This window comes from Melospiza melodia, chromosome 1, assembly GCF_035770615.1.
Source record: "Melospiza melodia melodia isolate bMelMel2 chromosome 1, bMelMel2.pri, whole genome shotgun sequence".
NCBI lineage: Eukaryota > Metazoa > Chordata > Aves > Passeriformes > Passerellidae > Melospiza > Melospiza melodia.
In genome coordinates, this window is record NC_086194.1 from 121,806,310 (window position 1) to 121,830,547 (window position 24,238).

Genomic DNA, 24,238 nt, shown 5'->3' on the forward strand with positions numbered 1-24,238 from the left:
CTACCCACAAACAAAGATGCTGAAGATCCTGTACGAGAAAGCAGGCATTGAAAGAGTATAAGGCTGCTGACAGAAGTCTGCACAAAGGCAGCTCCACATGCTTCATGTAACCAGCAAGATTTGAAGATCAGAAATGTAACTAAGATTCAAAATGATCAGTGAACATCCAAAGCAATGCTGAACTACAGACTGTACTTTTGATCACATGACAAATTCTTTTGTGCAACTAAATCAAAGTGCTTTAAAGAATTCCTTCCCACCTCAAAACAATTCTCCTGGTATTACATGGCTATGAGAGACTCTTAGAAGAAAATCTTGTTAAGTGTTGCTTACTGCAAGGTATCACAGGGCTCTCTGGGGACTCCTCTTTGCAGTGAAATGCAAATGTCTGTTTTCCTGTTAGTGGTGTGCCCACAGCAGAACCACTGTAGTTCAGATCTGCAGCACAGATCCCTCTTACCAAACTCTAACGTGTGTTATGAAGTGGTTTTGTAGCACATTGTCTGAATCCTTTCCCTCTGAATCTAACACAGAGGGTGCTCTGCAGCTGCATATTAAATGTGCTATAACCTCTTACAGGCAATTCAGCCCATGGGACCAGATTCCTTTTGTCTTCAGCCCTTTCCTGCTGGGGAGATGTGATGGGGTAGTAATGGAGAGGTACAGGAGACGGTGCACAGGACCAGGCAAGAGCTAGATCACTGTAAAATACCCAAATCACACATGACATCAGTGTTAGAACCCTGGTACTGACGGTTTATCCCACTGATGTGTCCTTTCTGTCCCATCCTGTTCACAGGTGTGGACAGGAGGCAATAGGAGTTTTCAGATATTATTTAAGAACGTTGTCTCCTCAAAGCAAAAGGCTGAAATTATGGTCCTGCTCCAGCCTTTGGCCTCTGCACATTTTAATTTCTCTAGTTCTTATTCACTTCATCCCCACTGCCTCTATTTCCTCTCCCAGACTCCAGCACAGGGTCTTACAGATCACCAACAGAGTGATGGGTCAGTGTGACTGAAAATGGGGAGATCCACTGTCCTTTCCTTGGAGGAGAGTCCCAGAGTGCCCCTTCCTAGTGCTGTAGCACATCTGAGGGAAGGCAAAGCCCAGCTTCCCCTGAAACCAAGGCTTGTTTTATTTTGGTGCTATAAGGAAGTTCAGGCACAGGACTTTAATTTTTCAAGCTGTCCAATTAAGCCCTAGGGAGCAGTGATACATGGGCATTAAAACATGTGCTTTCATCAGAAGCTTTTTTTAACCCCTCAGACTACTAAACTGCCCTCAGGAGCAAATCCATTTGCTCTTCCAACAATCAGCAACATCACTCTATGGGTCAAAATACATCAGTAAATTACAGAGGCCTTAGACCAAGTCAGATTCCCTAAGAAACATCTAGAAAAGGAAAAAAAACTAGTTTCAAGCTCTCGTGGCTGGAATACCTCACAGCAGTGTTATAGCTACAGCAAATTCCTCTCTAGGAGGAGAAATTTCAAGCAAAAATTAAAGAGAGGATTTGATTTATAATGGAAAAAAAAATTACAACTAACAGGCCAAGTTTTGCTTACACTGAATAATACTTAGCACCTACACAGGAAAATTCCCCCTGACTGTAGTCAGCAGATCTGAAGCTTTAAACATGCAGCTTCTCCTTCAGCTCCAGAATAGCAGTGCTAAAAATTAGGTGTCAGACTGGGACATGTCCTTCTGATGAGAAAGAGGGAAGAAATGGCATGCAGAGAGCCCCAGCTTTCTCCTGGGAATAACAATACCAGGGCTTTAGCCCTCAAAAGTAAACCGGACTGGGCAGGTCCGTTGAACACCTCTGGGAAAAGGGTGAGCACTTGTGACAGTGCTCAAATGGGAACAAGCCTAGGGAAAGCCATCAGGGACCAGTTGAGCCAGAGTGCTCCATGGCTGTTGGGCTTAAGCCAGAACAGCTAGGAAAGGGGAAAAGTCTGCATTTTGCTGCAGGCAGAGAGGGCAGGTGTGACAGTGGTAACAAGGGTTCTTGGATGAGGGAAGAGACGAGAATGTTGACTTCATGTTCAGAAGGCTTGATTTATTATTTTATTTTATATATATTACATTATTACTAACTAAAAAAAAAAAAAAAAAAAGAAGCAAAGGTTTCCTCAGAAGGCTAGCTAAGAATAGAATAGAAAAGAATGAATAACAAAGGTCTGTGGCTCGGACAGAGAGTCCAAGCTATCTGGTGTGTGGTTGGCCATTAATTGTAAACGTTCAAGATGGCCCAATCACAGACACACCTGATGCATTCCACAGCAGCAGATAACCATTGTTTTCATTTTGTTTCTGAGGCCTCAGCTCCTCAGAAGAGAAAAAATCCTAATAAAGGATTTTTAGTGAAAAGATGTCTGCGACAGGCAGGTGACTGCCAGCCTTCTGCTGTCAGCCATGTCACAGGGGCAGCTGGCATTCCCTCCCTCCCAGGCCAGGAAGGGGAGAGAGGCTGGGCCTGTGTCGCTATAGGACACAAAACAACACAAGTACACACCGCTGCTCTCAAAGGGGAGTTTGTTACCTGACTCCAACATTTATTGCTTTCCAAAAGGGACAGTGGATTGAAGGGTGAAAGTGCCACCTCTTCAATGACACTGGACAAACTAACAGTCTATCAAATTTTTCCTCCCCCATAAAAGAATGCAAAACAATGAGTTATTTACAGAAAGTGTGTGAGAAAGTTCGTTAGAAGAATGTAAACATCAGAAGGCTTAGAAAATCTTAAAAAATCAGGGTGACAGGCCTGTGATCCCAGGTCACAGTCCTGCCCAGGGTGAACAAGGCCTAAAGGGAGTGAAAGTGTTTGAGCAGGCCCCAGCTCAGCTTGCCTGCCTGAAGCTGTGTCTGTTCTGCAGTGCACCGAGCAATGTCAGTGTCACGTGCACTCCGAGAGCAAAGCTGCCATTTACGGCCTCGGCGGCCAAGAACGCAGACAAAGCTGAGCATCTGCGTTTGCAATCTCCACTGCTCCATGAAAGACAGGGTCAGACAGAAAACATGTGTTTCATATTTGAAAATCTGAGTGATTTATTTTAGGGGAGAAGCACTGGACTGCATGCAAACTCTAGGTTGTTAAAATTTAATTTACTAACCAATTACTATCAGATGCTTGACTTCTTCAGCTGCCCCATATGAAGAGTTCAGTTTCTCACAATATTCTGCCTTGATTTCATTGCTCTATCTCCTTACAGGGGCTGAAGAGAAATGAAATTAGGTGAGTGAGCAAAGGAAAAGGATTAGTCAGTCCCATGAGTTCATATTGTATATCCAGAGAAACCACCATAGCATTATCTCCCAAATACTGTGGGTCATCCATTTTCCATTATTTGCAGCTTTACCTGAAGTAGATGGATTAAACTGAATGTTACATCTCTCACCTCAAGAGAGAAAGCCTGGAGGAAACCGTGTCCCTAGCTGCCGGTCCTCATTCTGGCTGGATTGCTTCCCAACCATCACTCCCAGTTAAAAGCACCTTAAACATTATAAATGCATGTCTCAGAAGACATGCATTTATAAGCTAATTGAATTAGGATAAAAAGTAAAGGTAGAAGCAAGATTATTGCTGATAAGCATTCTTCCTGTTTTGTGGGTTATGAGGTACAAGTTGTGCTGCACAGCTTTGCGCTGCAAGTTCACAGAAATTTCTGACCATTGGGGCAGCAATGCATGTGTGGCTTTGCAGCTCTTCTTAACACACTGAAGACACAACATCAACACTAGCATTGGCTGAACAGTTTTTCTAATGTTCTCTGTTAAAATTAACTCCATTCTGGGTTAGTAAGTCACTCCTGAAATGAACCTGGCTTCCATTTAGTGTGGTGATCAGAGACCAATAACATTTTGAAATCATGGGCGAATTGCCAGCTCTTCTCTCCAATTATGTTATCTCTCCAAAGCACTTTGAGTGGCAGGTTCCCTGGGATTAGCTTAATGTTACTACTCCTGGAATAAAAGAGGAAAATATTTCAAACTGGAGAATAATCAATCCAGTCCAAACTTTAGGATGGAGAATCATTCATATTAAGACATGAAACTCTTAGATTTTTTTTTCCCCCAACAAATACCCAGCAGGTCACAGGCAGCTGGAAAACTAACTCCACCATGGTAATTTATGAGATTGTCATATAGACAACTAGTGTGCTTTTTTTTACCTTTTTTTTTTTTTTTTTGAGGAGGAGGACAAAAGAAGGAGGCAGGGAGGGGATGAAGCCAACAAATGTCAGATTCCAGGTCTTATGAGTATTTAAATGCCAGCAATTAACTAAGGACTGACTGTAATAGACAGTATATCAGACTTGTGCTAAAGCTTTCAATGCATAATGTTCAGAGGTTTTTTCATATTTCTGAATGCCAGTACTTCAGGTATGTTTATACCTTTCCAGAACTCTTCATTCAGCCCTGGTTCCACTGAAGGCAGAATACAAATGCTGTTGACCTGAGGTTACCCACTCACTATAAGTGGAGAGTTACAGCAACGTTACTGTCTGGCAGATTTATTCCTACATGGCATTACTGCTTAGGAACTGTCTAATTAGGAGTCTGTTAGACCAACAGAATGAAACATGGTAATTTCTAAGTACCAAACAGAAGGAGAGTAAGCTGGTACAGGATCACTGGGTGTAACAGGGCCATGACCACAATATGAGTCAATAAATTCTCATGACAGAAGAGAAAAGCTGAACCAAGGCATGTAGCAGAAACAGAAGTGATGATGGAAGGCTAACCAGTCCAGCAATTAGTCTAAACAGCATCAAATTCCTATTTTAAATCCATACATAGTAGTATTTAGAGACAATTATTTTTCATATTATTGCACTGTGAGGTTTCTGCATACTATTATGCTGTGAATCCTTCAACTCTGGAAACTGCTGCATTTCAGTAATAACTCAAACAGCCCCACGGAGCTCAAAGACAATCTGCCTGGAAATTAATGACCTTGACAAATGGTAGATGTTGTTTCAACCTCCAACTCATCTGTGGCCTCAATCTCTCTATCCACCTGTCTCTTCCACTCAGGGACTTGGCAAGCACGATCCAGCATTTAGAAGTCCTGACTGAAGAAGAAAGTGAGTATCATTCCCCTAAGAGAGGGTTTACCTATGCCTGGTAAACACATACAGGAGTCTCAGTCCAGCCTTTGCCTGCTATGGAGACCTGTCTGGGAGAAAGGGTGGAAAGCCAAAGGTTTGCAATTCTTCAAATGCAGGAATTTTGGCTGGTGGGTACAGTTGGCTGCCTCGAGGCAGTGCACCTTGCACAGCTGAGGATCTGCTCTATTCTGTCTGTAGGCAAATACATTAACAGGAGTGAGAAAGATTGAGGGAGAGAGAGGAGGAGAGTTTACTGCTTAACATGCACTTGGAGAACACTGGACTCCAACTTATCTCCCACACTGAGGTCCAGGGACATTCAATTGATGATCCAGATCTGAAACTAGAGCTCAGAATTTGCTTCTAGCTCTGTGATTGCAATATTGGCTATAAAAGCATCCATAATAATTTTTTTAAAAATCTGCATCACTGAAGGAATAAAAAATAAATGCCATTTCCTTACCTTAGTTACTTCTTGTCCTTTCATGAAAGTGATTTTTTTTAAGGCATATGCACTCATGGGTGCAGATGGATCTGTGCACAGACTATCACAGTGTTTCATCCTCTTGAAGCAAAGTCAAAATTTTCCAGGATAGAAATCCATTTTAATTTAGGTGAAATGTACATTTTTGAGTTGAGTCTGTGGTTAGAAATCGTAGTTACTTACCCAGACTGCAAGGCCTAAGCTCAGTGAAGTTACTTCAGCGAAGGACAGAGATAAAGGGGAGGAGACAGAAGATGAGAGAGACAGGGACTGCTGTAAGGGCAAGTCAGCCTGACCTCGGAATTCTTTCTGATAAAAAGGAACTAGTGGTAAAAGTCACACGAAACCCATAAAAATGAATATGTATGAACTTATTGTGAGATTGTATGCATATGTATTCGAGAGGGGGATAAAAGGAGATCTGAATTTCTCAGAGGTACGCATGACTTTTAAGGAGAGCAATCTCCGCATGCGTCCGGTGCTGTAATAAACACTCCAAGCTTTACAACTTTTATAAAGTTGTGAGGTTTCTTCTTTTCTCCGCAAAACACTCTCCTGCTGGTTACAAAAGTTTCACCCTTTGATTCTTTTAACTTCAGCACTGGTGGGATGTGCAGCTTCCAGGCTCTTCACGGAACCTCTCCTTCCTACCACTGAGAGATTTTTATTAAAGAGCTCAACGAGCAGAAACAAGATCAAGAATTGTCCTAGACTTCTGCTCCAAACAATTTGATTACAGCCTGACTATCAGAGTTTGCAAAAGGTCCACAGGCTGCCAGTCATCCACCCCAAAAAAACCCAGAACCCTTTGAAAGTCATGAAGTAAGACTCACATCGTTAATTTGTAATGTGGCATCCCTTAAACAAAGTGAACCATAGGGACAAATATAATATAGAGATTGACAAGGTGAACAAAAATATACCACAGCTGTCTAGGAATAACTCAAATCTTCATTTGAAGAGAAAATCACTGCCAGATACTTCCAACCATTCATACAGAAATCAGGAATATCAAAGACTTTAAAAACTACTTACAAATGAAGTTTAGGAAAATCAGGAAGAGAGCCAAAGACAAATAACTACACAAAAATAACTTAGAAGACTGACAAAGACCATACCATTCCTATTTTAAGCAATTACTTCACATTTAGCCCAGCTGTCTCAAATTCTATAATTCTGTATCGTACAGTGTGCGCTATATTAGTGAGCCACACCACCAACTTAACTTCTTTAAGTTAACTTGAAAAAGTATGAATTCCACACTCAAAAGAAAAAGAGTTTGGTGACAAATGACAGCCCCTAAAAATCTGCTTCAGGGTGGTAAAATAATTTGTACATTGGAAATTCAAGACTTCATTTTATCTACCACAACTCTCAACATGGACATGGCCTAAATCTAATGATTTTGTGTCATATTCACCCATTATTTACATTTGGTCAAAGATAAAAATGGAAAACAGTGACAAGATGCCAGCCTTTCTGCCACTAACACAGCACATCCTGGATTCCTGACAAAGACTATGAGTTTTTCCATCTGCTCCAGATCCATGGTAGTACATTAACTCTACTGAGAAACTACTGTTTCTTATCAGTGGATGCAAACCAAGTTCAGCACCTTTAAATTAAAAAGTAAGGATTTTAATAAGATGCTGAGAATCCAACAAAAAAATGGTCAAAAGGGTGAAAATGTACTGGAATATCCACCTAAAGCAAAGGTTTGGTTTCTCTTCAGCCCAAACAAAACAAAAACAGAACAAAACACCAAAACAAAAAAACCCCAACAAATAAAAAAAACCCCAAAACAAAACAACCCACCCTGCAAAAGATATACAGCAAAGCCTTCAAGGAAGACTCCTGCTCCTACAGCAAAGACAAAATGTACACAACTAAAAAGGAAAGGAAATAATGCAGCAAACAGGATCCTTTTTATTGTACTCTCTATTCAGTTGCTGTGCATCTGGGAACTCTACTGAATAAATGCATTAGAACAGAATAGTATAAATTTGATATTAATTGAAGGGACATCATACAAAATGCTTTCCCCTGCTGCCTTGCATCAGAACTATGCTCAAACTACCTTCAAGTGTCTGATAAAAATGGTGATTTCTGTGATTTACACAAGCTATCTGATGTGTGATTCATGCTGTTCCATTATTTGTCAAAAAACAAATGTATTTTGTCTCCAGTTGTTCCTTCACCCTTATTCTACAATCAGGAAATGATAAAAGGGCACAAGTATTCAGCACTGGACTGGAATCCTCCTTGGTTTCCTCTCTTTAAGTTCATTCCTTTCCGTCACACATTGCCTCCTAGCCTCTTTCTACATTTCAGTCATAGTGAATGTATTGATTAATATCTCCCATATTCTGGTTCATAAATATCAAAGTCCTAGTAGCAGCAGTACCTATATTTTAAAGTGGCAATTTTTTTTATTATAGCAATACAATACTACACAAAGTCATCAGTGGAATTATCCACAACACAAACTCAGAAAGGGAAAACCCAACAGGCATTATTCCTGAAATACCCTGAAGAAAGTTACTCTGAATTCTCCCCTTCAACATTTTTAACAAACTATTTCAAAGTCCAGTGAAGTGATCATAAATGTGGAATGTTTTCCCATACCTGCAAAACAGATACACAGAAATTTATCCTGGAAACAGAAACCACCCTGAAAGTGTTGAAGTAATTAATGTATAGCCCAAATTACAGTAAATTTCAAGTCATCCCATTACTGCACTTCAGTCATGTGAAGAAACGCTACTTCTGAAATAGGATTTCTGATTTAGATATCCATGACCTTCTAAAACAAAAATGATCATGCTATAAATGCCAGTAGTGAAATGCATAAAGCATGTGTGTGCATCCAGGCTGCTACTTGCACTTACTACCTTGGTTGCATGTCATTAATACCAGATTTTGTTTGGCCATGAGGTATTCACACCCGTTCCAAGGTGTGAACTTTTCCAATCATGGCATCTCCAGGGAAAAGAGGTAGCAAAACCACATAGATGTGAACCCATAAGACAGCCTCTCCATGAAGAGATCACAAGTAGCTCTGTGTTAGCACACCCAGAACCAAAAAGTGAGTAGTGTGTGCAGTCACATGCATACTTTCACTCTTGATTTGTCCCTGTCCCCATCTCAGTCACAAGAAATCTGCTCCCTGTTGGCTGCAGGATGACAAATACAGAAAAACAACTATTTGAATTTCAGACTGCATACTAACATGCATGATCTACAAAGGGAAAAAAATCCTCATCTTAGAGAATATTAAGATCTAAAGGGGAAAAAAACCCCAAAGCCTGAATCAACAGAAAACAAGGGTGTTTACTTTCACTTTCCAATGTTTCTCAGCAGCACGGCCTTTCACCAAAGTGCATCAGGATTAGACTGAAGTATTTCAAAGTGGTGAGAAATAACTCTTTGATGTTGGTTCAAAGAAAATGGCTTCTCAGGAATTCCCACAAGGTGCAGAATCTGGTACGTTTGGGAAGATAAACATTAAGGCAGTAGCAGAAGTTACCTGATCATTTCTTACTTAAAGGAGAATTTCGAAATATACTACTCTTTCTGCAGCTCTGCTATTAAAGCTTTGCAATACTTTGCTCAGTCTGTGCTGCTACACAGCTGCCTTAGCCCCCAATTCCACCCAGCTTTAAGCACTCACTCCTTACACACCCAACCTGTGCTCTGGGCTCCAGTGCAGCTGAGAGGATCCTCATTCTTCCTCCAGTCATTCAGCCTGGAAAATCACACATTGACACAAAAGAGGAGCCAAAAAATGACTGGATGGTGGCCAATTAAATAAAATAATTGGCACCCATAAAACACATGGGGTAGCATAGGTCTTTACACCTCATGAAATCTCTGCTCTATTATTACCAAGACAATTACTCTGGGACATTTGTTGAGCAGTCCATCACAGCAAGCATTGGCTAGAAAGTTGTCAGCTACACACACAAAGAAGTCCCTGTCTGCAGCTATAAAGTTTTACCTTTCATTCCTGAATTCCAGTCAGTTAGTGACAGGCAAAGGATGTAATGTGTCTGTGTTCAGACTGCCTCACATGGCACACTGCAGCAGGACCTCTCCCCAGCATGCAGAGAGCAGTCATGCCAGTCCTCATCCTTCCCTCCCTGCCTCTGTGGATGAATCAGGAAGTGGCATATTTTTCTTAAGCAAACTCATTTCAACAAATTACAGCAGGAGCTCTCTGTTCCACCCATCAACATACCATTGCCTGATGACCAGCTTCCTCACTCCTTCCATTTTGTTAATTTCCCTGCCCCCTATACTTGTTCATGTCTGTGCACGAGGCATTTCATAAAATTTTGTGGCTGCACTAAAAATTTCTTTTAACAGGTTATAGTGCACACTGGCTACTGCTTTCCTTGCCCACCCACCCACTATCCACAACCTGGCTCTTAATCGCCCAATTTCCCAGGCCTATTCTGACAAGTGAAAACACAACAACCTAAGCTGTCTTCCTAAGCTGACTTCTAGGACTTCGGGCAGGTGTTTCAAGCCACGACAAGCAGCAGCAAGGGCAGGTCCCCGTGTGGATATTTCTAACCAAACCAACGCTCCAGCTGAGCATATTTAAAGGCAGAAGCCATTCTGGACACGGAGCAGAGGCTCCTGGCAGCGGAGGAAAGGCCGGTGCCAGCTCTGCGACACCATCTAGCGCTGAGAGGGAACAACGCTCTTGGGATGACACACACACACCGGGGTTACTCAGAGCCCAGAAACAACGCAAGATAAAGACACGTGAATACAAATGGAAAACAAGGCAACTTCTGGTAACCCATTTTCACTGTGCACATGCTGGGGCCCGCTTCTGTCACTCTAGGACTGGAACACTTCTGTGGCACAGTCCACACTGGTCGCACACCAGCGGAGATGCTGGCAGTGTGCACTGCGCAGCCCAGCCACGCTCCTTACCCCGATTCCCACGGGACTCAGCAGATGAATCACAACAGCCACATGTTCTGGAAACGTACGTGCAGCCTTGCAGCTGCCTCCCGCTCCTGTTCCAGGCCGACAGCCACTCTGGAAATCGCGGCAGAAGGGCAGCGGCTCTGAACAAAGAGCGGCCAGCCCTGCGGAAGGCAGTCTCTGCACATCCTCCCCTACAGGCAGAGGAGAGGAGAGCCCAGCTCCTGGGCACGCCGGCACCTACACACCATTAACTCGGAGATTCATGGCCCTGCTCAGACTCAAACCGCAGATCCCAAGTGGTTCCCTCCTGCTCTCTAAAGTTACATCTACTTCCTCCAATTTTATTACCACTACTAGTCATAGAGGTTGGGGTCGCTTCTTTTTTCCATTTCCTGCATCCAAAAAAGTTCACTACTTATTATAAATCTAGATGACATGGCTTTTTTTTTTTTTTTTTTGTTCTCCCGAGAGCAGCTTAGTTCTTATAATTTTATACAGCTGCATATTTGCAGCATCTAAGGAACAATTCCTGCTACACTGGAAGAACTTCAGTGCCAGATTCTTCAAGCTTCAAATATTCCAGCAAGTTTCAGTTTAAAATAGTAGAAAAGGTGATTTTTCTACTATTATGAAGTCTCCAAAGAATTACAGAATTCACATCCTTAAGCTGTGTGAAATCTAGCTGTTTTTCAAACTCCCATTGATATCAACTCTCCATTGATTCCAATCGTTTACTCTCATGCCAAAAACACTTTGAAAATCTACCCCAGTGACAAATTAAATATAATTAACATTAATTTTCAAATGGTGGCCCTCAGCGGGACCTGATCAACAACAGAGAAAGCTACCACATATGCATTAATTTCAAGTTTTATTCTTCATGTTGGTGAAACACACAGCCTCAAGAGGCAGCATCTGTAGAGCTGTTGCAAACACATTTTGTACTCTATTACACCACAGATTTGGGGAAAAAAAACAAATAAAGCACAGGTTTAACACTGCACTTGATCATCTGACTATTAAGTTACAGATAATTTAGAAATCTTCTGATTTTACATAAACATTGCATCAGCCATTGCTCAGCCTCCATGCACAATTTATTTTTTTATTACAGTCAACACTGGTTTTGGAAATTCTCTTGCTGTAAATGTTATATTTTCCATTTTAGATCACTTAAATGGTATTTACATAAGTGTGCAAATTGCTTTGAAAGATAGAAACAAACACTAACACATAATATACAGACAGTTTCTTCTATAGTTAAACATTTACTAAAAGGCAGTTAACATTCCTAACACACTTTCACTGTCTAAAATAGGAGAATAAGTTATATAAAATAGACCATCTTATTTTCAGATGCTTCCATTTCTGCAGATTTGGTCTTTGCAGCAACATTGCAATTAAAGATTAAGATTCTACTACTAAGAATCAGAAATGTCAATTAATGGCAGCTTAACATGTTTAGTACCAGTCACTTTTGTCCCAGATTTTCCACACTTGGCACAGAACAAAGAAACAACTTGAGGAGGGAGGAAGACAGCTTTGCACTTTTTTTTGTCATATGGAAAGTATGTCTTTAAGATGCAACAGAAATTTTAAATTTTCTTTTAAGGGCCTGTTAGTGTTACAAGCACAGTTTAAATAAATCTGAAAATTCTTCCACAGAAGCACACACAGTTCCCAATTTTCTTATGCACCTCATCATTTCAGATACATGCAACTGTTCACACACACAAAAAGCATACTCCTTGGGCTCACACAATAAAACTGATTTCAGAACTAGAAGGAGCAGGAAATGCTTGAAGAAAACAACTTAGTGTCCCCTGAGTTCCTACATGTGCATTTTTTTCTACCTGTGATGAAGACTCACCATAGTAAGTGTTATGTTCCACTTGATTTGAATCCAGAAGGCAGAAGTTAAACTCCAGTTAAACTGCAGCGAGTTCCTCCAACAGCAAAAATTTTAGAAGAGTTCTAGAATTCTAGGAAAGTCTTCAAAACCATCTTTCATGTACAATTGCAAGCATTCTCAGAGAAAAGCAACTCACTTCCTAAAATTTTACAGAGCCAAAACTTTTACATACATCATCAGTAACAAAGGGAAATTACCTATCAGATAGTGAAGACCTACAGGTGCATCTTAAATAGCTTTAAAACTCATGGTTATTATTACACAAGACAAAGACAAAAAACTAGTTTTTGAACACCCATTAAATTGAATAATGTGACCTTCTAATGTGACAGCAAGTTGTACTGCAGTTTGTGCTCCTAGCTCAATGTTACTGAGTGCTATTCACCCCAAGCAAAGTGAGCATTAGCGCTCTAAAATTTGAACCTCCATTACAATTACACCTGACACAATTTTGTCACACATGTGGTTGATATTTTTGTTGACATCCAATTCTTTAATATGGCAGAAACTATCTCAACACTTTAGACTGTGCTTTTGGTCTCTTGTTTACAGATCTTTGGGCATCACATACAAATCCCTGCTGGATTCCAAGTGGCATCACCCTAGTGCATACCTTGCTTAGGTCCTGCTGAAAAAACAAGCCACAGGTTCAACTTCTAGACTCAACAACTTTTAAGCATAAAATGGTGAAAAAAATTCAGGACACTAATGAAGCTTGCAAAACATACGATGACTTGAAACCAAATATAAATAGGATCCATTAAAATTTGGTTACCTTGGATTCTAAGCAAGTTTGAAAAATGTTACTTATAGGAGACACCTGTTCAATGTTTTGAAAATATGAAAGAATCAAATGTCTTCATACATGCTAATGTATGAAGACATTTGATTCTTTCATATTTTCAGCATACTGATTAGCTAATAAATACCTAGGACACTTATGAACTCAAACATATCATTGAAACATTCCATGTAAGTTTTTGTTAAACATTTGTCTTCAGAAGTTTATATTTAGTGCACGTTACCTGCTAACTTCAGTTTCCTTTTTTGGTTATGGCATGCTTCAAAAACACTGCTAAGAATGGTTGTTCACTTCTTCCTTTTCTAAGGTGCACATTACAAACACTATGGACACATTTATTTCCAAGTTCTTTTAAGCTTGCAAGATAACTTCAAACTAGTTGACTTTGTGTTTTTCATACTCATGTGGATACTGTAAAAATAAGGTATTAAAATAATATTCCCCAGTGCAGTAAAAACATGTTGGAAACAAACTGAATGCTCCCCCTAGTGCTTACACAAGTAAAAATCCTGCCTGGCACAGTCTGCCTCAAATGGCCTTAAACTAAGGAGATAGACAGCCAGATGAATGATGATACATTTAACTCTGAAGACAACAGCAAACATCTTACTGGGACCAGAAGTGTCAGTTGTTGAAATCCAGCATTTAAAATTTTGTACTACTCCCTCTCCAGTGCTTCTGAAGTTTTGGTTTCTTTTAAACTGTGCTTTTAGTTAAACTCTCCTCAATTTTTCCCATCAGCTGAAGGCAGGGCCCTAAGGAAGCTCCTGCCAGGTAAGAGATGAAGTCAGTCCAAAGATGTTTCAGGATGATGGGTACAATCATGCTTTTTCTCCTGCACTGCACCCAGAAGCTGCCAAGTTAATATTAGGATTCCCATATCACAATTGCAATGAAGCTCTGGTAAATCTGGTACCTTTGGATATGCTCAGCATCACAAGTCAGTCAGATATGACAACCTAGTCTTTAGCTAGCACAGTCCACCAGAATATTCATCCTCTTCCTCATCAGCATGGGAGCCCGCTGCAGCTGGTCCTCTGGCTTTGTCTTGGGCAGCGTTTGGCGATTTCTTCTTCATTCCACCTCCTGGGACCACCAAGGTAAGACCAAGCTTGGCATACTGACAATAAAAGGCAAGTTTAATTTCTGTACTATCACAGAATTGACTGATGCTCACAATAAGCAAGCAGGCAACATGCAGTACAAAAACAGGGTGATGATGCTCTCAGCTTGGAATAGACATAACATTGGTCCAATTTTCTCTTTCTCAAATACTCTGAGAATGGGATATAAGATCTGTATTGATGCTGCTTATTATCAAATAAATTGGCCACATTTTGAACCTCCTTTAACCTCCTCTGGTTCAAGCTTTATGTAGAAAAGAAATAATTCTGTATGTAGCTTTTCATACATTATCTACTATTAGATCATGTAAACAGTTTTACAAGTGTTGTTCAGCAAGACTAGTAACTCAATTTTTACTATTCAATGAAGTGAAATTAGCCAATACTGCTACAGGGTTTGGTAGGGATGGATGTTTCCATTACTTCACACCTTTTTTATCTTATACTTCCTACAATTTACAAATTCAATTAAATAAAAAATGGTGGGGAAAGAGACACAACTACTGGTTCCAAATTCAAAATGAGTTCCTGAATGAGTACCTTACTAAGAATAAGTAATGGAAAAAATCATTCAATGATGCCATCCTGTATGCATCCTGCTCTGTTCATATTTATGCATATTCATCTGCTGCAAGGTATTTCTGAGAAAAAGCAGAAGCAGCAGACTGTTCTTGCTCTTATGGAAGCAAACAGAAGAGGCCTGAATTTTGGTCTACTCATTAAACAAATTAAGCAAATCCTTAACAAGCTGTTCTTTCACATAACTCTCTGCACCATCTGAAAGGTAGGCAGCACCATCACTGGCAGGCAAAGTAAAAGAATGCAGGAAGCTCACAACCAAAGGGCAGCATGACAGGAAGTCACAATAAATGCACAGACTGTGCTCTTATTTTCCTCTACTAGGAAAAAATCCCCACCCTCTCAACCTGAAAAAATCCCCCAATCACAGGATCTGTCTACTTACATCATTATCCATGTATTTGAAGAGTGGAGAATTACAGACTTCAGAAACTTGATCCTGATCTTGCTGATCATACCCTTCTAAAAGCTGCTCCAGTGCTGCACAGTCTTCACTTCCATTAAATCCTGGTATACTGAAGGAAATTAAGAGTTGATTTCTTTAGGTACATGAATCATATTCATAAAAATTAAACTTTAAGTAATATTAGTTTGCACAATGCAAATAAGACCACAATCATAGTTAAGACGAAACAAGAATATTTGATTTTTATTTTTTTTTCCTGATAAGTCAATAAACTCTTTCTCCACCTCACATACAAAAATAATTCTGTCATGAGTTTCTGTATATAAAATTTGAGATCTGGAAAACATAAGCAAGATGTTTAAAGACTGACTTTGAAAGATTATTTCTAAAGGTAAAGTACTACAATTTAACTTACACATATGTTCACTTCACTAAAAACACAGTTTAAGTAAAAACATGTTGTTTTGAGATTTTGCTACTGAAGTTCCAATGAAAGTAGAAATGAAGAACTGCCAGGGTTAAACACTAATCCATATTTTGACACCAAAATTTTCTCCTGTAACGTGGCAAGAACTTTTGATTTCCATCTCATTTCCCCTATCACACATAACTAGTTCTTTATGACTCTGTATTTTAGGTTTGTTAAGAAGAATCACTGTAGCCACTATAGCTAAATTGTTATGTGTGAAAAAGATTCCTGATAGCCATACACAAGGGGACATTATTATTGTATTGTAAGTCAACAGAAGTGCAGGTTGAAAATTTATGAAAGAAAAATGTCAAGCAAGATAGATCTACACTAGTGAAACAATCAGTTTAAAATCATAGGACACAAAGTAGACTTACCTGTAGCTTTCCCGCACACATCTTTCTGCAGCAACATAATCATTTCTATGAAGATGAACTAAGACTTGAGCAATAGTTTTCTAAACAAAAAAAATAAAAACAAGCCTTACAATTCTTTAGAAATTGCCAATAAAATATGAGAAAAATAGTAGACTGTTAATATCTAGTATGAGAAAGGTCATTACCATCCACAACCATCCTAAGATACTGACACAACAACTGAGTCAGAACAATCTAGTGAAAAAGCAGAAAGCCATAATCTCAGCTAGTATGAAATAGGTTATGTCCTATAACATTTTAATGGATTGCTGTCCCAAGTAACAGTTTTTGTAGTTTGTTTTATTGATAACATCTTTATTTTTTATGTGTTTAGTTTTGACAGCTCCTGTAGATAATGGCATCTTAAAACTTACAAAAGCACAGCTGAAATTTGGGGAAACACCACTACCACAAACTCTCATCATTCAGCAAGGAACTTATTGCTGAATCAAGAGGTGCCCATCATCTGTCAGATGTCAGTAACAACAAAAATTAAAAAATTGAAATGTATTATCAAAAGTTCTCTCTTAGACTTTACCTTATAGCAAGTGGGGTAGTTTTCAATTTCCTTATAAATACTTTTTTCCTTTTGAAGAGACAGTGCAGCCTCATCTAATCTAAAAACCAAAAAACCAGGAGTATCAGTGTCAGGAATACAACACAGTGAACCCAAGGCTAATTACAAAGTGTTTAATTAATACAGTGGCAAGTCTACTTGAATAAACAGCAACACAACTAAAAATCAGCAGTAGATTTTACTAACAGATAAGGTAAATATATAGTCAGCAATTCCTTTTGTCTACGTGCTAGGAACACCTCTGGTATTTATTCAGAGAAACCTTGGTTTTTGTAACACCGTACAAGACAAATGCTTTGTTATACACACTAACACATTTCTGTATGTCCTGAGGTTACTATAAGCTACCAGTAAGTCAGATATCCATACCAGTAAGTCAGATATCCATGAACTAGCAATATTGTTCTTAAAGGACCTAAGTGTTTCAGTGAAGGAAGTCTAAGATGAACGGAAGGTCAAATTTGGTATAAGTAATTTACAACTAAACTTGTCTCACTGAGACTCCAATATTCACTTTTCTTTAAGAAGTCCAGAACCAGACCACTGCAGATTTCATTCTTCAGGTCAGTCCTAATTCCTCTGCTTTATATCCCACAGCTATAGAAGATTTTCAAGTACTTTCTACATATTAATGTTGGAAAAAAAAAACCAAAAAATCCTGAAGTAGTTTAAGAATTAATGAAAACTGGTGTTTTCACAGAGCAAAAGTCTTTCAGCTCACATTCTCCCAGCCCAGAACAGAACATCAGGTGGTTCCTGGATGAATATGGCATATCTCACAGAAACTGGACCTTAGTTTGAAGTGAGTCTCAAATAAGAATAAATAGTACATAAAAAACCAAACAACACCAAAACAAAAAAAACCACAATCAAAATCACATTTTAAGATTCAAAAACATTAGAAGAAGATAAAGGGATAAAGCTATACCTGCGTCCTCTGACCAGAAGTCTTGATGCCTTCCCTAGCATTTCTAACGCCTGCCGTAAACGTTCTTCATTCTAGAGAAGAAAAAAAAGAATTCAGACATTCTTATTTCACTTGCACAGAATAAAGACCACTAGACCTTAATCTAAGTGTGTCACCTGTAACCTAGAATAACTGTAAGCTATTAGATCAGCAATTCATACACTCAAGGGAAACATAAAGTGTATTGGTGCTCCACAGCCAGCTACTGTATGGATTTGCTCAGCAGAGGAATGTCAATGCAAATTTGCTAATCTGAAAAACCCACAATAACTGACAATAGAAAATTACATAAAAGCCACTTGTAAAAAGGCAAATCACTGTCTCATGTAATGGGTGGAGCATCAAGCAAAATCTATCCTTCTGTGCCTTCAGGGATTTCAAATTATTTTGGGTTCAAGTACTCATCAGCAGATATGTACTCTACCCTCTGTTCTGCCCAAGAGGCAGAACACTTGAACTACAAAATTCAGATTCTGTCAAGTCCTAAACTGAGAAAAAGGCAAAGCAAACTGACTCCTAACTTTTGTCATCTCCTTCTCTAAAGCATGAGAAGCCTTCAGCTTCATTACTCAGCCACTGATATAAAATGAAGGAAACGTAATTTAGAACCTAATCTTAGGCTTCTTCTTTACTTTATAGCTGAAAGAAAATAACTCAGCAAACTAAAAACACAAATAAAAATCCCCCACTTACTTCAAACACTGATGCTGCTTGCTGATAGAGCTGCACAGCCTTCTCTGGACTCACATTTTCTATTAACCTGTAATAAACATCAATACTTTCTCTTTAGATGAAAGAAAAATATTTTTTACCTGAAAGCATCAAAAAGACATAGAAGAAAAGCACAGACATACCCATGCCCTGCACAGATTCTAGCCACCAATAAGTCAGACTCACTTTCCAGCCCGTTCCAGGGCAATGGCTGCTGTGTCTGGTGTCCCATTCTCCAGGTACATCATACTGGCTTTCTCGATCAGCTGAACTGCTTCAGGGAGCCTCTGCATCTCCTACAAGGCAACAGCCACAGGAACACTGCTGTCAGGAAAGGAGTTCACATGCAAGGACACAAATCAAAGCAAATTGCAATAACTTCTTTATTAAGATTCTAATTTTTATTTACAAACTTGTAGGGCTAGTGAAAGTTAACCACCAACTCTATAAAATTCACTTTTAAGTACTAAACTTTTCTGTAAGTCATGAGTTTGTGGTAGTTTAGAGTAAAAGCAGCAGCACTCTTCTGTTACCCTCTGACATGAGGAACTCTTCTTTTCTTTTACAAAAGAAAAACTATTTTTTACCCCAAATACAAATGTTGCTTTTCTAATCTACTGAAGGCAGAGATGGGGACTATAAGTCAACAAAAAATTTCACTTCAATATGCAATTTGCTTATATATATTTGTAAAACTGCACAATATTTGTCATTATAAAATAGAACTTAAAAATAAAAACTAGTAAATGAGAATACCTTTAGCATCATGCCAGCTTGTTCATAAGCTCTGCAGAGAAAAAAAAATGTACAATTTGGTCAGAGATGGTGTATTACAACAAGCTGTAGTTATGAAGAAAAAGTTAACATGCACTGACTATCTAACATCTTCACAGTTAATATTTCATGCTTTGAAGATGTTTCAAGTGTTTTATTTAAGGGCACAGCATACATGTAACTTTATCTCCAAAATTCAACCACACTTCCCAGTAAAAACCTATTCTAACCCAATCCCCAGGCAATATTTGGATTATTGTCATCTCTGAAATACTCTTTAATTAAAAATTTCTTAATTAGCTCAGCAGTGCAGAACTCCAAAATTACAAGAAGTTCATCTAAGAAAAAAAATTTGCTAGCAAAGGTGCTAAAGAATGTCAAAATCATAATTTCTTCAGGTGGCCATTACATGTTTTCAAACTTTCCTAGCTCACACTTCCATTGAACTAATTATGAAACAGCAAAATTACTTGAATCAAAACACTTACTATGAGATCAAAATGTACTGTATGTTAAAAAATCTGTTTCATATTACTTAGCATGTCTGTACTTACTTGGCAGCATGAAAGAGACTAGACATGAAATTGCTGAAGTCAAGGACAAAAGCCACAAAAACATAATGCAGCAAAAATATTAATGTATAAGATCTTACACAACTTCTAATTTCAAAGCAAGGAACCCCATAAAGACAAATCAAACCTACTACAACTACAGGCAAGTTGTCAAAAATAAATAATTCCAAGGACAGAATAAATGCAATATACCAATGTATAACTACATAAAAAGTTGTAAAAAGCGCACTTACTTAAAATATGTTCCTGCTTACTAAACAGCACTACAAGTACTGTAATAATATCAGAGCTTCATTAAGTTTATATCATGCATTAATAGATAATTAAAAACCAATTAAATTTCTGAAGCAGTACCTTGGTATCTCAGGCACCTGCCAGCTGTTATTTGGGACAACACTAACTTTCTCACCAACAGCTCTTCAGTTTTCTCACCCAGAGCACACAGGAACAGACTTTTAAAAAGCAATTCTGTTACACTGCCAAATGTGCAAATGTATTAAATAACCTGCTACCAACCCCCATTACTCCAATCTAAGTAGCAACTAGTCAGCTTCTGGGAAAGAACCTCAGTCAGTGAAAAGATACGCTTTATTGTTTTCATGTGCCTCAGCTTCCCGTAAACAGGCTTCCCTGGCCTGGTCAAACTGCTTGGCATTCTTAAAAGCAACAGCTGCAAAAAAGCAAATAAAGATTTTATTTACAACTTGACATTGTCTTCATTTTTACCACTGCTGCTCAAGAGTTTAGCTACCTAGAGATGCAAACAGGCTCTTTAAATGCATGGGTACAATTTACCAACCTCTTCCCAAAAATCCCAGACAGTTCTCCTTGTTTCATTAGTTACAAGTTACCATTAAAGACATTTATTATCAACACCACTTCCATACCACCACAGTATCATACACAACTCTCAATGTGTTTAACTGGACTTTGAGAGTCACTCATGCTGGATTTTAATTACAGACATGGAGAAATGCATATTTATATCATTTTAATCATTAGAAGTTATACAAGGTCAGAAATGTGCCACCAACAAAGGTAGCATATAACTTCATCAGCACAATAATGTCAGGGTACAAATATATATTTCTATCTTGTTTAACTAATAAAATATAAAGTAAGATTTAAAATAAATTTCAATTTATAAATTCTCCAGTTGTTCTTCCAAGTTTGTATTTTTGTCTTCAGTCTTAGGTGAATAAGCAAGAATGCCTAGAGTAAAAAGCCAAAAGACCACGACAAATTACTACCATGAGAAAGAAGAAAAAGCTTAAGAACAAAAATAAATCAACAAGTAAGGATTTTATACTCAATGTGTCACTTGGCAGTGGAAAAAGGGAGGGACAAGACCTTACTGTGCCTGAAAAAAAACCCCAAGCTGGCAGCATCTCACCTTACTGAGACAGTCTTCGACAGGACATATTTCATAAGATGATGATAAAGCAAAATTTTAAAACCAGCTTGAACGTCTGTTGTTTTGTAGATAAAGTCACAGGATTTGGGGGTGGACAAGTGAAAGAAGGAAAGAAAGCTTTATTTTTGTCACATATAGCAATACAAAAAATAGAAGTTGTAAGCTTGAAAAAAAATTGGTTTTGGAGACTGTTCTAGATCTCCAAAAACAACCTGAAATTTATTTTACAGTGCTACCAAGAGGATCTCTTGTTGCTTCATCTTACATTTAGTCTTCACAACAGTTTTACTTACACAGTAATGCAGTAAAAATACATAAAACATTATAGGGGACTAAGCTTGATGAATACTTTGAAATATATATGGCCATATTTACTGCCACATACCTGCCTTCCCATATTCAGTAGCTGCACTGTCATAATCTGGTTTCCACTTTAAGAATCCAGTTTTCAGGCTAAAACACAAGAAACAATTAGTAAAGATATTATGTTTTACTATCAAGGCACTTCAGATACATTTCAAACTTTAGAACAGCCCTGGAAATGAGCAATTACCTATGTGCCAATACTATGGTGGCATCACTACTGTAAAAATAAATGCCAGCACTGTTAAGAATTGCATAAAGCATTGCAATTATCTCCCATAGTTACAACTCTCACCCTAACATGCTCCTACTGCTCCCAGAGAGTCTTCCCAAGTCCATCTTCTCAGCAGAAGAAAAATACTTTCTCCTACACCAACATGATATCTCCAGATTTCTCATACCACAACACCTGACAATATTTTTTTCACACATCAGGAAGTTTCCAGCATTCCTTTACAGGACTGTTTTTTTTGCTTCTGAGAATTATCAATGATTCTCCAATGCATACACAAATAAAAGAATTTATTTACCAACACAAAGACTCACGTCATTTATATGTCTAAAATAGATCACAACACTAAAAGGTGCCCACACATGGGCATAAATACATAGGGAAAAATGAACATTGGAAAATTAGGTGAGTCATTAGGCAATTTGGAATTCAATATGCTGGCTTCCTCATTTTTAAAAGAAATTAAAATATTACCATAACTTTACAGTCTGCTTACATGTTTGTTATAGGCCAACACATCAGATGCAATACATTCTTTACTTGGCAAAACAGTTGTGGATACTAAGTTGTATGTGGATACTAAGGTGATCTATTTGTCTTACTTGGATGATGACCAGAATGTGTAACTCTAACACAAGCCTTTATACTGTGTTATTTTTATCACAGTCAGAGTCCCAAACGCATCAAACTGAAATACACAATGCACTCAATCTACACACAATTTAAGGTCTTAGTGCCTTTTATTTTAAGTGCTCTCCAGATAAGCTTAAAATTAATTCTGCAGGAGGGCACTTTCAATCAAGTAACTTGAGTAAGATATGCTGGGTTTTTTCGATTTCAAAGTTTTCCCTCTAAGCCAATTTATACATTTGATCTATGATTTCCAGAGGGCCTCTCACTACTCTTCCTAGAAGTACGGCATCCTTGGATTAGTCAGCTCTGTTACATGTATACCATACTCTGCAATTCAGCAAAATGGCTATATTCAGTGTTAAAATGCACAGTTACAGACTATCATAGATGTTAAGCTCTCCGAGACAAACGGAAGTACAGGCCTTTGAAGCCACCTGAGAAGCACCAATCACGCATTTCTCACAGACAGGAAACAAACACACACCACCTCAGCAAAGTCAAGCCCTTTTATCTAACATAGTCTCCATATCTCTTTTCTCCCACTTGACTCTAGCCTTAAGATGTGCCAGGGGAGATTTAGGATCGACATCTAGAAAAAAGAAGAAGATTTAGGATGGACATTTTGAAGAAATTCTTCACAGAAAGGGTTATTAGATATTGGAGTGGGCTGCCCAGGAGGTGATAGACTCAACCATCCCCAAAGGTGTTTAAGGAAAGACTGGATATGGCACTCAGTGTCCTGGTCTAGTTGACAGAGTGGTGTTGTGTCACGGGTTGGATACGATCATCTCAGACACCTTTTCCAACCTGATTCTGTGACTTGTCTTCCTCCCACTGACTTTAGCGGAAGGGCAGAAGTGACAGCCCTCGCTTTGCCGTCAGGGTCGGAGCAACAGAGGCCACAAGGCCCTAAAGGAAACTGCTCGGGCTCCAGGCCTCTGAGCCGCTCGGCCTCACCGACCGCACTGTTTGGTCTTAGGGCCGCTGTACCGTCCCTGTTCGGGGCAGCAGGCCCTCCAGAGCACCCAGCCCCGTAGGGAGGCTCCCCTCAGGCAGAGGAGGGGTGGAGCAGCCATGCCCCCCATCCCTCCGCGCCGGCCCCCGCGGCCCCGCCACCTCCCTCCCCTTCTCCCGAAGTGCGGCCGCCTGCCACACGGAGTCTCCTCAGCCCCCCTGCCCGGCCAGGAGGGGACACGCCGCCTCCATGGGGCAGGAGCGCCGGGCGGCCCGGACAGCGCGGGTGCCGAGCTGGCAGCTGCTTGGCAGCGGCTCACCAGCTCCCCCCAGCCCGCACCCTCCGCCCCGCTGCCCTCCGCTCACTATTTCTCCGCTTTCGCGATGTGTTCCAGCGCCTCGTTAATCTTCTGCGCCGCCATCTCGCCAGCGCGGCGGGCCGGGTTCGGCCACGCTCCTCCGCCTCCCTGCGCTGCGGCTACGGAACGGCGCAGGGATCACGGGCACCGGGAGGAGCGGCTCGGGCCCCGCCTGCTCCCCGCGCCTGCGCCAGGGCCGCGGCCGGAGTGCCCCGGGTGCCCGGAGCGCCGCGAGTGTGCCGCAGTGCCCCGAGTGCCCGGAGCGTCCCGAGTGCCCCGGAGTGCCCGAGTGCCGGGAGCGCCCCGAGTGCCCGGAGCTCTCCGAGTGCCCCGGAGTGCCGGGAGTGCCGCGGGCCGGCCCTGGGCGCGGAGCCGCCGGCGTGGCCTGTGTGGGCAGGGGTGCCCAGCGCTGGCCTGTGCCGCGCTCTGGGGGCGAC

The 24,238-nt window shown here is 40.0% G+C and overlaps 1 protein-coding gene across 1 annotated transcript; it reads right to left on the reverse strand.

Annotated features, from left to right (window-relative positions):
* Positions 1 to 11,391: 11,391 nt before the first annotated feature.
* NAPG (NSF attachment protein gamma) lies at positions 11,392 to 23,954 on the reverse strand. The gene is made up of 12 exons (XM_063166057.1): positions 23,809 to 23,954; positions 21,646 to 21,713; positions 20,432 to 20,516; positions 19,829 to 19,846; positions 19,257 to 19,287; positions 18,687 to 18,796; positions 18,483 to 18,549; positions 17,751 to 17,821; positions 16,784 to 16,862; positions 16,207 to 16,286; positions 15,340 to 15,469; positions 11,392 to 14,371 (listed from the first exon to the last, which is right to left on the reverse strand). Exons 1-12 carry the CDS (start codon positions 23,862 to 23,864, stop codon positions 14,222 to 14,224), a joined length of 945 nt encoding a protein of 314 aa, XP_063022127.1. The 5' UTR covers positions 23,865 to 23,954; the 3' UTR covers positions 11,392 to 14,221.
* Between the last annotated feature and the right edge of the window lie 284 nt (positions 23,955 to 24,238).

Excerpts from the sequence above, each read along its gene's own strand:
- NAPG (XM_063166057.1), bottom strand. The coding sequence starts at position 23,864 with ATGGCGGCGCAGAAGATTAACGAGGCGCTGGAACACATCGCGAAAGCG. Across the intron at positions 20,517-21,645 it reads TACTGAATATGGGAAGGCAG|CTGTTGCTTTTAAGAATGCC; the intron begins GTATGTGGCAGT and ends GCTTTTTTGCAG. Across the intron at positions 15,470-16,206 it reads TGTGTGCGGGAAAGCTACAG|TATACCAGGATTTAATGGAA; the intron begins GTAAGTCTACTT and ends AATTTCCTTCAG.